Here is a 14,341-nt window from a genome sequence, read left to right as displayed (position 1 = left end):
TTGTGGGATTGATCTTTCATCAACTTCAACATGGTACCAAAGCTCCAAATCTTCATGCCCCTGTTCTATTTATGAGAAATTTGTCTTGGCTTTCAGATCTGTGCCTTTTGTTGAGAGGGTTACATTTTTAGAGTTTTTTTGTATTGAATCTGGGGGGTCACCATTTTTTGGTACATTTTGATCCCAAACGGACATCACCATTGAGCTCAGAGCACCCAAAAATCCCTATTTTCACATAAAATTTGTCCAATTTGGACATAGCTGGAATTTGAGGCTAAAAAGTATTGCTACCAGATAAAGCACGTTTCCCAAGGTGGTGATTCTTTATTTTTTTGGGCATGTTTCCCGATGTGGAGATTTTCTGATTTTTTGGCATGTATCTCGGAGAAGTAATTTTATGATTTTGGTACAAAAATTGAGATGTTTGGTGCACAAATCGAGGCAATTTGGTACAGAACTGACACGCTTCCCGAAAGCAATTTCAAATATTGTTAACTCATTTTTTGATGTGGTTTGGCACAAACCCTGAGGTGGTAATTTTTTTGTTTTTCTAACACTTTTTTGACATACATGTGGCTTTTTGGCCATAACTTGCTCATCTGGACTCTGTTTTTCGATCTGAAAGAAGTGTCGAAAAGTTGATTCTGAGCCCATCATGATGGTGCAATTTATTTAGATTGTTGATGTTGTTTGGCGCCCTATTTTGGCTGTCAAAGTCAGAAGTTCTTTTTTGCACTCTAATAGACATATTTTGAGACATTCTATTTTCCAGATTCTACTCCAAACACATCCCATTCAATTTTTTTGTTTTTTTGCATTCTGATGGATATCTTGATTGTTTCAGGTCCAGGGATCAATTTTGTTGTTTCTGATGATTTTTCATGGGTTGTACTATCTGTTGTATCAGCCTTATATCTCTTTTTTATCTTTGTTGACATCCTTTTTTAGTATTTTTGCAAACACACTGAGATAAAGTGCCACTCTATTGCATTTTAGAATCTTGGACATCTTTGTGTTTTGTTGTACTTGCACTACATTATAAAGTGCCTTGGGGGGTTTCATGTTGGCCATATTCGCCATCTTCCTTTGTCAAGTGAGTGTTCCTTCCATGACATTAGTCTCATGATGTGTCGATGACATGTGCCATTATAGGTGTTTGTACTTCTTTTGCACTCTCAATGTTCCTAGTGCTACTTTTTGCAGGAGATATTGCATTCAATTTCACTGTTCATGTCTAACCTCTCAGCATTATAGGGGGGTTATGTTGGTTCCATTTCTTTCTTGGTTCAATGGAGTCAGCTACGTATTCAGTATTTGATCCTATGTACTAGCGAATTGCAGTGACTGGATACCTATGCATTTCAGTGAGATGGATCATTTATAATATAGACATTCTTTCATTCCTATTTTTGGAGGCCATGAAGATACCTTCCATCTTCGATTGATCAGCTCTTCAGACTTAGTCTTCTCTACCTAGTCATGTTCTATACATTGAAGGTTCTTCTAATCAGCAGTTTGGTAGTGTTTGCAGCTTCATGCTTCAATGGTGTTCTTCATGATCATCTTTTGTTCCTATGTTCTAAAACATTCTTTTCATCTCTTTTTGGAGTAGGGTTTTTCCCATGTGGTTTTCTCTATTTCTCCTCTTTACAGAGATTTGGTTGTGCTCGGGTACCTCATCAAGCCCTATTGCCAAAACCCAATTTGCTTTCAGCAATAGTTTCAAGGTTTTTGGCTACTCCCTAAGTTTATCTTAAGAGGGGTGTTAAAGTAATAAGATATTGCCTTATTAATTAGATTATTTTGATTTAATTATTAATTCACTTATTATCTATAGTTTACTTAAGCTAAACTTTAGGCATATAATAATTAATTCTTTTATTAATTATTATCATGCAACCTAGGTTTTACCCTGTTAGGGTTTTAATGTCCTTTTATAAGGATTGATCTCTTTGTAATTTTATTCATTCACTTTTGATTATAGCTATCTCTCTTCTTGCTCATCAAGAATGTCTCATGACTCTCATCTATGGATCTAGCAATTCCAACCTCCATAGCTTTTGCTTCTCTCTTTCTCTGTGACAAGTGTTTGCATGTAGGTGTTTTTTGAGAGCTGTGGGGTTGATCTTTCATTAACTTCAATATATATATCATAATTACTCAAGCAAGCATGAATATATAGGAATGAAATTAATATACTAAGTCATGGGTTAGGCTTATGTTGCCACCTTTATTTGTTTTTTTTAAGATTCTCTTGACTTTGAACTATGGTCTTTTAAATATTTATCAAGCATAAAGATAGCTCATAGAAATCCTTGTATTTTTTTTGTTGTCAAGTCAAGCGGTGGGTGATCGGGCACATAAGTTGCTCATTCGAAATCCTTGGCCAAGGTAGTTAATGGTGTGCTTGCCACCATGATCACCAAAGGTCAAAGTACTAGCAATTGTAAGATAGGCTGATTGGAATGTGTCCACAATCTCAACAATTGACTAGTTGACACTCTAACACCAAGATGCTCAGTGGCTTAATAAGGGTGTGCCATGCCAACTCCCAAGGTAGGGATGGCCTTTATCATTGGAGATTGTGTGAGGATACTAAGGGTCCGCAGTTTGGAGGTTAAGCCCATGGTAATGCTTCTCTTCTCTTCCAGATGCCAAGGCTTGTACAACTCTATGACATCAATTGCTTAATTTCTGGCAACCCTTTTCATGTTTCTTTTTGTACTTCGTTTGCTAATTTATGTTGCTACCATTAGAATATTTCTAATATGCACTGAAAGTGAAATAGTAGTTAATATCTAAATGACATGTGAGCTAGTAGTTAGATGGTTGTTAATTTCTAATTACTTTAAAATTATAGAATATAGTTAGCTCATATTTCCTTTTCATATGAAGAAGTTGAGTAACTGTTTAACTATATCTCTTTTCATTTGGTTAAGAATGGGATCTGATTTCTTTATTTAAGAATTAATTAGTTCCTGAAATTTTAGCATGTTACAAATAGAATAATGAGAATCACAATAATTCACGTGATTCAACGACTCAACTCAAGCCAGGCGACTTTTTGTGAATCGATGAATCAAATCGGTGATTTCTTGGCATGAATTGCCATGAATCGACATGAATCGAATAGAAAAATTGGACAACCCAATTGGGCAACTTACAAACATAAAAAAATACAAATTATTTAATGATTGTTTTCCACATTTCTCTTTCGTATAACCCTAAAAGACCTTTTTGTTGAGTATGACAAAAAGAGAGGAGGTGTAATAGGCTTAAGCTAGAGCTAGAGCTAGAGCAAATAGATTTGTCTTTTCATTTAGTTTACAGATAGACATGTTTCATGGATCTTCATCTTAAATACATTTATGATTTGATGTCATTGGTTTTATGGATCTTCATGTTACATACATTTATGATTTGACAACATTTATAATTCTATATATCTGTCATATGATGCTATGTTTTCTATTTACTTCAGCTACAAATTACAATTTACATTTTACGTATGTGATGGATTTATTATTCATGTTCTTTGTTTATGTATTTTAGCTTCTATTTGATGATGTTATAGTGTGTTTAAGTTATATTCAATAAGGGTGCATGGAAAAAGTTTTAATTCGTTAAAATCTCCAAATTTCAAGGGTTTTCTCACTTTGTCGATTCGTAGACGATTCTGATTTGATTCACGAGTCAAGTTGGTCTTGGCTACTCCAAGTTTTGGTTCTTTGATATGTATTAATTTGTAACAAAATAATATGATTGCAGATGCATTTTGATCTGATGTGTATGAATGAAAGTTGTTTTTTTTTGCATTTTTTACAAAATAAAATAATTTCTCTAGGTTTAGTTTCTTTTTGCATTGTTGTTTTGTTTGTTTCTAGATTCAACTTTAAGGGAATGGTTGGAAGTGGTTTTGGCGCCGGAAACCCCCACTATAAAATCGACAGATGTTCCCCATTATGGAAATATGTGGAAATGGTTTGACCAATGCCGAGGGGAGGAGATTATGTGTGGATTTGAAATCGTGACCCATGTAGAGGCTGCCATGCTGCCCATCAAGGATTCATGGACCGAAACAGGTGTGACAATAGTATCGAATGGATGGAAAGATGCGAGAAACCGAAATATCCCCAATAGATATTTACCTGGTTGCTTCCTCAAAATAATATTCATAACTCAAACATACAAAGTTGCTTTATTAAACCGGTAGATTCTTAAAACATGTTATTGCATTATACAACAGCAATAAAATAACTATTATTCAAAAGTTCAATCTTTAAACACAAGTTTACAGTCGGATTGGAATACTAAGAAAAGAACATGTAAGCACATGCGAGACCCCTGAAGTGACGTCTTCACGAACAATGGGTTTGAGTCCACTATCTTCCAGCATGAGGGTTTTCGTCCTCCTACTGGATGAAAGCTGAAATTTTCGAAATAACTCTCACAAGAGAGCAACTAAAATCTGAATCATAAACCAAGCATCCCCTATTGAATGAGCCTCTCTCCTTTTAATCTTCAAAGTTGTCACCCTTTGACTCCCTTCCTGTCTTTTCGTCTTATCTTTCCTTGTCATTTTTAGCCCACTTTATAATACTAAATTGACCTTTTATAATTTGAACCCACGCTCTCATAGTCAATTCTAATATTATATGAATGTCTTTAAATTTTCTAATGGCCCAAAAAAGGGACATTAGAAATCTTCCCTCCTCCAGATTGTTTGTCCTCAAGCAATTAGTAACAGGATCCCATATGAATTTGCAGGTAGCTTTGTAGCCCAATCTGAAAACAAATCCTGATGCACTTCAAATCACAGTGTCAAACTGCAACCCATCCATCAACCAGATCCTTGGATCCCATGTTAATCTATGAAGTATTGCTGCATCTGTAGGCTGTACAATTATGATCATAATTGCATCCGGTCTCAAAGTGTGTAGAACTACAACAAAATCCTCAAAATGCCATAGATAGATACAGTCAACACTTGGATCCCAAACCTTGTTGTCATGACCAGCTAATATGATGAGGTAAAAATGTATCAAGGCGCTATGTATAACCCAGTAGATGGTGACAACCCGACCTAAATAGTTGATGTAAGAAACAAGCTACTCATAAGTCTCATCAATAATCCACCAAGATCTATTCAATGGCTGATGTATGAAATCCATCCAACTCTTATATGGGTTGAAATCGGGAACCATATTTGGGCTGATCAAAGGACGAGCAACCATAGTCAATTCACCACACCAATCCTATGACCAAGATTCACCGCTAGGAACTATATCTAGATCCAATATTCTTAACTCAAGATCATCCTCTTCATGACAATCAAAAAGAGTTCCCTCATTTATCTCAAAAAGGGGATTACTAGAAGTCCAATCAGCATCCACTTCAAACATGGGGTTGCTTACAAGTTGAATGTGCTCTACAATTTTGGTACTTGGCCTTTTGGAACAACTATCCAAGTCATAAGTCTATTGAATGCTATCAAGTTCATCAATTACTTCTTGGAAAAAGTCCTGCCTCTCTTTACCCTCATGCTCCCAAAAACGCTTTGTGATCCTAACCTAATTTTTTGCTTCCTGAAGAAGAATCTGAATATCATCCAATGTCTCATGAGCATACTTAAGCTCCCCATTGAGCTCCATAAATCTCATTCCTTCTTTTATTCAACTAATCAACATATATTTCAACAAGCTTAAGAATATAATCCTTGTCGAAAAGCAAACATAAATAATATGATTTCATAGATTCAAGGGCTGTTTTGACTACTTGCAAATCACCAAAAAGCCAATTTCCTTCCACTCCCTTTTGAACCTTCCTATAGAGATCCTCAACCATCTTGTGAGTGATGTCATGACGTACCAAAAATGCTACAACCATGTCTTCACTAACCTTTAACTGGTTCTTTAAGGCATGCATCTCATTATTGTCATGTTGAAGAGGCTCATCATTTTGCAATGTCATCTTGGATTATTCCTCTAAATTTATATTGTGTGTATGAGAAACATATGGTTCATCACACAAAGACTCTAGACATGCTATTACTTCGACTACAGATGGCCTCATCAACATGTTTGTCAAAACTAACCTCCAAATCACCAACGTAGAAACTTGTATGTGCCTTATCCACATCTGAATTTATCTTGTCTACATTTTCCCGTGTGTTGGTCTGAATTTCTTTAGCCTCCTCCTCGTATTTACGAACCCCACAAACATGATCAGGCGTACCAATGTCGTCGTATTTCGAGCAAATCTATTCCTACCTCAAAGGGATTCTTTTAACTTGTAAATCCTTCAAGTTCTTCACTATCAGATGCAAAACTTTCTTCAACACCACATCATTGTAGGCTATTATAGGAGATGATATTCATATAATATCATTGAGACAAGAAGCAATCACAAGGTTAACCCGTTTATCTGGATGCTCCATAAACCTAGGCTGGACCAAAGTCACCATTAAAGGTTGTAATGCCCAATTTAAGAGTCTACAATCTGCCTGCTCTACATTGGTCAAATAAGTTTCTAAACATCATTTGAAGATTCTATTTGTTATAATTGCAACCCAAGGGCGTATAACCAACCAAAATCTCTCTCTTTCCGTAAGTCTCTTAGCTGAGGACTATTGAATGTGTTGTTAAATGCCTCCAAGAAAACACTGCTTTTCAAATCTTCCATGACTGTAACCGCAACTTTTGTAATGGGCTGCTTAAATCACCTATTTGCAGATTTGAAGACTTGTTGTTGTTGAAACATTCCCACGTACCTTGATAATTATGAACATAGCATTTGTCAAACTGTAGGCATACTACCCTCAGTTAGTTGCCTAAAATCTTTCTAGGAGATGGTAGGCTGGGATTAGACATGACTGTGTGTGGGAATAGATTACTGGGATTTGTTGCCACACAGCGGTACAGCTTCCTAATGTTGTATTCAGAGCCTCTGTTCAACAATCACTTGACTAGAATTGAACCAATTTATCCATCCCTTATTACAACGTCCTTTTTCTCTACTTTTTTTTTGATTGGAGCCTCACCATGTATGCTGAACTGGATATGTCTTCACTGGTTCAACTCTCCACATTTCTCTCTGTGCTTTCAGTCACTTAGCACATAATTTCCAGCATCACATCATTCTCCCATACCTCCAATTCCCTTGAGTACATTACAGGCTTGTCACTTCTCTTATGCAAAATTCTTGTTGTCCTTGGCCACCTCCAAACTCTCACAATAGACAAACCATACCACAAGAGTTGCCCCATACAAAGATCCTGATGTTGCTCAAGGGTATAAGGCAGCCCTTTGAAGACTCTTTTTTGAGCACCTATGACCTGAGCAATGTCTGAATTTATGAGTTTCGTAACCGGTGATTTTGGTTTTGAAACTCTTGATGACAAGAACAATGTCGGTGCTCATAAACGGTGGTACTTCCATGGGCAAACGTATTGGCACTTGCACTCCATTGCCATCAAAACTTTATCACAAGTAAGTTCTTTAATCTTAAGATTCTAATTTCTAATTTCTTATTGATAAATATTCAAAACTCTTCACTCTATAATTTGAAATTTGTAAATCTTGATAGGTTGCCAGTTCATCATCATCTAAGAGGACTTGGAGCACATACTCCTTAATCCACTGAATAAACTGCAACTGACTAAAGTCCAAGAAGGCATATAACTTGGTCTCTGTGCATTCAAACTTTAGGCTCACAACTCACAAACAGGGCACCTATAAAAAAGGGGAAGCAAAACATTGGGATGTTGAGCTAGAGTCTCCGAAGTTGGGAGCCCACTTTGATGCACTTGCAATTGATGATGGTGATCATGAGATACATAGTGATGTTGAAGCTCATCCTAAGGCTGCAGCTGAGATTACTGATGCTAGTGACACTAATTGGGCTGCTGCAACTGAGATTACTGATGCTAGTGACACTAAATGGGCTTCTAATCAGCAACTGCCTAATAATGATAATTTCTTTGAGGATTTTCAATGATATTTGATCACGTATGACTGATTAATAATGTTGACATTACTGTTTTTGAACTGAAACATTGATATGGTGGTGTACTGTGGCATTTTGTCAATGCCATTCAAACTAAATCATTAATATATGTAGAGGTGTATTTTTCTAAGTTGCTTTAATATTAGCATATGGTGTATGCACTTATTTGCTGCAGCATTTTTTTTCATTGATTATTAAAAAAAACTTGTACTGACAAACTGAAAATGAACCCGAACCCAGCCCAAAAAAATTTGAACGAATTTTAAACCCAAATGTCAAACTCACATACCAACCAGAATCCAAACCGACAACTTAGTAATTAAACTTACCCTAACCAAACCTAACTAATTATACTAATAATGTATTGATTAGAAATTACATTGGCTCGTCCAAATTCCAACAATTTATTCAGATGGAGGAGGATCAAGATATTTGTCCTTGGTATATGTTTATTTTGTTAAACAGCCAATTGCTAATAATTTTGAGCGAGTAGATAAGGTTTAGTTATATAAATCAGTAACTTGAGACGGAGATATTTTTTAGAAGTGTGAAAATCAAAGAGGACATAACTACTTTAAGTAGAAATATATTCAAGGAGATACATTTAATTGAATGTTGACCTTCCAAAAGCCAATTACACCAAACTCCTACGGATTAAAAGAAAGTGGTCATCTGGCCTAAAATAAAAAAAAGGTGTAACAGTTCACGCCTTTGACTTCGTCACTAACAGATGAACATAAAATCAAACGAATTACAGGCATTCATGATGTTCATGATGCTTCAGACAAAACTCAAGTGAGATACGAAACCTAATACTAATTTGGGATCATAAGTTTGACAGATTATTGCCCAGGAATGCTTCACAAAGAACAATGAATGATAACTGTGGGCGACAATTGCCCGATTGAAGGAGCAAACAAGTTCACAGACAGAAGTTATGGCAAAGGCCTAGACAAAATTTACGTCAGAGAAGGCTGTCAAAACAATTATAATGGAAGACCATCATAATCAATTCAAAAACTGGGGACAAGTTGGCGTCTTGAGGTGACAGGCCATTATCCCCAAAATATTTATAGAAGACTTATAAGAGTTTTTGGGACTAATGTACTATCAGAAAAGGCTGTCTTTGCAGTTTTTAGTTTCTATTATTCAGATAGGCTACATAGATCTCATACTAAAGATTTCAGTCCAAAATTATTTCAAGGCAATGCTTGAAAGCTTGCAGGCTCACAATTTCATAAGCAAGTCCTAGAAATATTAATGTCACAGAAGTTCAAACAATTGGCTTTCCAATAAAGCCATCTGCGTAACTATATAAAAGTCATTCTAAAACATCACCTCCGGTGCGGTTGACCCAATAAGCTCAAATGTCTCAAGATCCCAGAACTTCACAGTCCTGTCTGCAGAACCTGGATATGAAAAAGAATATGCATTAGTATCTTTCAGTTCTATCTATTATCAAAATGTAAGAGCTGCTAAATTTGATCCTGAGCATAAGATACAGTACAAGTAGACAACTATGTGGTGGTTCAAATTCATAACAAACTCCTGTCACGATATTGATTATATAATGCTAGGTTTACATCTCTCTACATAGCAAAAAAATAATTACAGATTCTGAAAAATATCAAGTAAACATGATAAATTAACGCAGCCCATTCTACATGTTAATATAATGATAAGTTTACATCTCTCTAAACAGTAATGCAGTCAATACTTACAGACTCTGAACAAGATTTGATAACAACAGTAAAATTAATGCAACCCATTCCACATAAACATTGTTGCACTGTAAAGGTAATGAAAAAAAGGCACAAATTGACATGAACAAAATTTAATACTTAATTCTTGACATGAAGGGATCACTATTCAGAAAAAAGTAAATTATGTAAAAAATAACAACTCGACAAGAGCCACATTTGTAACAGCAGTGTACAAGGTAAAGTCAAGGAAGCATGGACAGCGTAAGAAGAAGAATCACCGCAATATTGACCAGCACAATCAGTGCACAACAAAGGGCAACCAGAGCAAATGTAAGGTCTGGAAGGAAATGGCTGGAAATGGCTTCTAAGAATAATCCTTTAGTCGACCATGGCTGGAAGAAGCCAACAGTAAGACAGAACTCAGTCAATATAAAGGATAATGACTCCCAAGTGGATGGGGTCACCATTAGTGGACTTAGACAAAACTTTTTGTCCTCCATCCCTCCCCCTGTCTCCATTGTGGCACCTCAAACGTAAAGAACAGTCGATCCTGTGGATATCCTAATTTACACAGAATGCAAAAACACAATAAACCCGCTACATGAATGTGGCAATTTTTTCATGGGGCAGACCATGAAAGTAAACACCAGGCTTTCCCCATAACAGATTTGTATAAGTTTAGATATAATTTTTGGCACATATTTTGTTGTCTGCTAAAATAAAGAGCACTGACAATCCTTGGAATGGCACAAGCATCCATTTGAAACAGCGACCTCCTTCCTTCCTTTGTAATTGCTTTCTGGTGTGTTGCTTTTCCTTTTGGCTTACCATTTCCAGCTATACCGTTTGGGCGCTTTTTCTAGAGAGCTTTTAAGTTTTTATTATTGTGGCTTAAGAAAGGTTATGTTATTGCTCAAGCAATGAGTTTCTATAGTCAATGAATCAAGCAAACGACTCCTAAGTCAGGCAAAAGTTATATTTCTGAAACATTAAATTGTCGGGAAAATACGTTACGTTGGTCAAGGAAAAGATCCCAACTCTAGCTAAAAAACCAGAAATATCATTACTGGGGCCAAATTTCCAAAAATTCAGTGCAAAAGGTCTTGGGTGGAGATTTTAAATTGATGGGAATTTAAATCTCCTAAAAAAATTCCTTATCACACTAAAATCCTAAACCTCGTAAAATCCCCAACCACTCAAAATTTCCAACATTCCTTGACAAGGTGAAATTTCCGACATTCCTTTCTAGGGTGAAATCTCAAATTCCTTGGAAGACCAAAATGTCCTAAAATTCCTTAGAGGGATAAAATCTCAAAAAGTTCCATAACCACTCCAAAGTTATGAAATCCATGGGGAGCTCAAACTTCTGAAATATTAAAAGCGTGTCAAGTTCTCAAAAGTCCAAGAGATCAAATTCCTGAAAATGCATAAAAAGCCTTGGATTTAATTACTCCAAAAGAAGTTTTCAACATGTCACTTAATGGACATTATTATTTTATTCATCTTTTCCTCAGATCAAATGCAGCTTGTCAAAACTCTGAACTTATCAAGGATTGCAAGGATGAAGTTCAACTTTAAGGAAGCTCTCCCTTCAACAAATGTTCTATCAATGTGGATAATGGTTGAAGACACCAACCTGGAGCATACTAACATGGAAGATTTCAAGGTTTTTATATGATAATGCATCCATTCAACAAATATTCTATCAATGTGGATGATGGTTGAAGACACCAACCTGGAGCGTACTGAAATGGAAGATTTCAAGCATTTTACATGATAATGCATGCATTCAAGGAGCCCTACCTGGATGGGGACAAGTTTTTTAGGAAATCTACTGAGTTAAGCATCTACAGAATACATCACCCAAGGAGAATCTCAATGATGCTATTTTCAAAATTCTTAGGTGATTTTAAATATACAATTACAGCACCTCTTTCATATTTTGTCTTTCCTCATAAGACTTTGTCCAACAATGTGTAATCGGGATCCATGTCAGTTGTCTTTTTCTAAGGTTACCTTGAGTTTTTGTGGCACATGGGAACGTTTTCAAGATGCTGATTTCAAGCCCATTTATGAGATAGTTATATAAAATTAGGGAAAATTAAAATATAAAGGAAAATTTAATATATCGTTTGAAAACATGGATAAAGCAAGCATGTATACATTATATAACCTTAACATGTAAGAACTAGATGAATTCTTATGGCAAATTTATGAAAAATGAGTCAAAGCCAAATTGCTTATAGGAATTCATTGTCAATATGCAAAATTTATAGGGATACACCCTATACATCATCCTCAAAATAAAGAAGCCTGAAAAAAAACTGAGAACGTGTCCCCAAGTAACTCTTTATTCTTTTGGTTATTGCAGCAAGTTGTTTAAAAGGTTTGGTTGTTGTAAACAATGTAACACTGGCATTAGGCTATGTCAGGATGCTGGGACGAGTTTCTGGGATGACGGGACAAAGGGCCTCAATTTCGCAACAACGGCGGGGGGTGGTGTATACTATACATATAGACCTTGAAATGTTAGTTATGAAATGATGTTTCAATATAACATACCAAATTGAAATACTTGAACATTGCAAAATTGTAACACGATCCAAAACCATTTAACATTCAACATATTTCATACACGATAGTAACACTCAAAAATCACAATCCAAATAGATATTCAAGTATTCGTCCTGGTAGCGACCTGGTTAGGAAATGGCGGTACTCTGGTACTCCAACTACCTGCTGCAGGAACATCCCAGGGATAAGTACTTTGAGGCTTTGTTTTATTTGGACGGGGGGTGAATCCCTCAGTTTCACTAGTTGTAAATAACTCCAAATGAAAGTTGAATGTTGAATGTTGTACTAAACAAGGAAGAGCAATACTCCTTATATAAGCAATTACAAAAGATACTGTCATAACAAAAATGATCAAGAGCTAAAGATCGAATGGAAAGTTAATAATAGTTGAATGACTTAAAGATCTTGCCAATGTATTTTATTTTGCGTTGTAGAGTGCAAAAACACTCATCAACAAGCATGAAGGGATAACGGAAAATGAGCAAAATTGAAACAGCCATAAATATTATCTTTAGCCATAATACCAATTTGAGACAAGTGTATTATTATAATAGGAATAAATAGATGCATAGATATACCTCACATAATTTATTTCTTTGTTATTTACACGTAATAGTAGATTCATATAATAATCCATTTTGAACTTCGGTGAGATGGAGATAGGAAGGGCAGCTAGCATCCCAATTCACAAGAGATGAAGATGACCAGCCTTCATGCTTCTTATCAAGTTTAACACCCTGAGATGGAATGGACAGCTAGCTTTCCATGCTCATGACTTGGGATGGACCCGAAATCGTTCAGGCTTCATTGAAAAGGACAGCCAACCTCCAAGGTGAACTAAGGGATGGTGAGGCGACCCACCTTCCATGCTCTTGCAATACAAAAGCGACCAACCTTGATATTTCAACTTGCAAATGGTTCAAATGAAATCCTAATGAGATTATTGTATGAATATAATTTGGAATTGAAAAGCATGTAGAAAATATTGAAGGGTAGTGAATTAGTATTTTGGACTTTTAATGACATGAAAACACATATAAGAGAAATAGAATAGAGAAAGCAAACATCAACAATGAGAACAAACTTCACATGAAAAACCCTTTCGAGTAAAAAACCATGGCACATCAATAGCTTTCATTATCAAAAACCCAGATTACATAAGTGGGCACCAACTCATTGAGAGCACCAAACCTTCACATGAAAAACCCTTTCGAGTAAAAAATCATGGCACATCAATAGCTTTCATTATCAAAAACCCAGATTACATAAGTGGGCACCACCTCATTGAGAGCACCAAGCCTCCTCGAAGTGCCAACTTCAATTATCGCACAAACTCAAATACGAAACTTAATAACACGATTTCAAAGCTCCCTCAACATCTCAATCACCATGCAAAAATTACACAACACTCCTTTCATTACACCAACCAGTTTGAAATGAATTTTGCAACATCAGACAAACACCAAATTCATGATGCATACATCAATCTAAAAAATTGGTGATAGCGCTCAGAAATTTTTCAAACGCATTAAACCACAACCTAGCTTAGAATCCCAATTTCACGTCCAACAATGCACAGTGCCAAAATGAATAGAGATAAAATATTCAAGAATTCCCACATAGATCTAAGCTAACACCTTCCAGCAACTAGAAGACACTAACTCAAGGGCAAGACTCGTAAAATCTCAAGGTTCACCTCCATTATTTTAAATCTCCTTCCTCACATATAGACTCGATAATCAACCCAACCATACCAAAGTCCTCACTAAAGACTACAAAAAGCTCCAACAAGGGCCACATTTAGATGAATCAAAACAAATAGTTGACCAACAAAGGAGTCAACTTAAAATCGCTACAAATCTCTTGGCAAACGACTTCAACTAAGTGCTACGACTAACAATGCTCAATGTACATGGCTACGAAGAAGTTTGAATACTTCAAAAAAATGCTCCCAAGATTAGCCACAATTCCAATGTCAAAGGTAGCTCAATCCCCATTATCATGCTAGACTCTATCTCCTATGACCAAAGAAGAAACAATTGAAGTAATTATGTTTCCTT

At 35.9% G+C, this 14,341-nt stretch overlaps 1 protein-coding gene across 10 annotated transcripts in view; it reads right to left on the bottom strand.

Annotated features, from left to right (window-relative positions):
* The window catches only part of LOC149569727 (katanin p80 WD40 repeat-containing subunit B1 homolog KTN80.4-like), a 75,703-nt gene that overhangs the window by 49,458 nt on the left and 11,904 nt on the right, over nt 1-14,341 (bottom strand). For all 10 annotated transcript variants that reach the window (XR_016362796.1, XR_016362797.1, XM_089822449.1 and 7 more), the window contains one exon: nt 9,343-9,413. Coding sequence is in view for 8 of the 10 variants with exons in the window: in XM_089822449.1 (XP_089678575.1) it covers nt 9,343-9,413 (71 nt within the window). In the remaining 2 variants the exon portion in view is untranslated. The remainder of the gene's footprint in view (nt 1-9,342; nt 9,414-14,341) is intronic.

The sequence above is a fragment of the Cupressus sempervirens genome, chromosome 3, assembly GCF_028749045.1.
Source record: "Cupressus sempervirens isolate cs-2001-9-10 chromosome 3, ASM2874904v1, whole genome shotgun sequence".
NCBI lineage: Eukaryota > Viridiplantae > Streptophyta > Pinopsida > Cupressales > Cupressaceae > Cupressus > Cupressus sempervirens.
The sequence above is the reverse complement of the archived record's forward strand: the minus strand, read 5'-3'. Positions and strand labels throughout refer to the sequence as shown.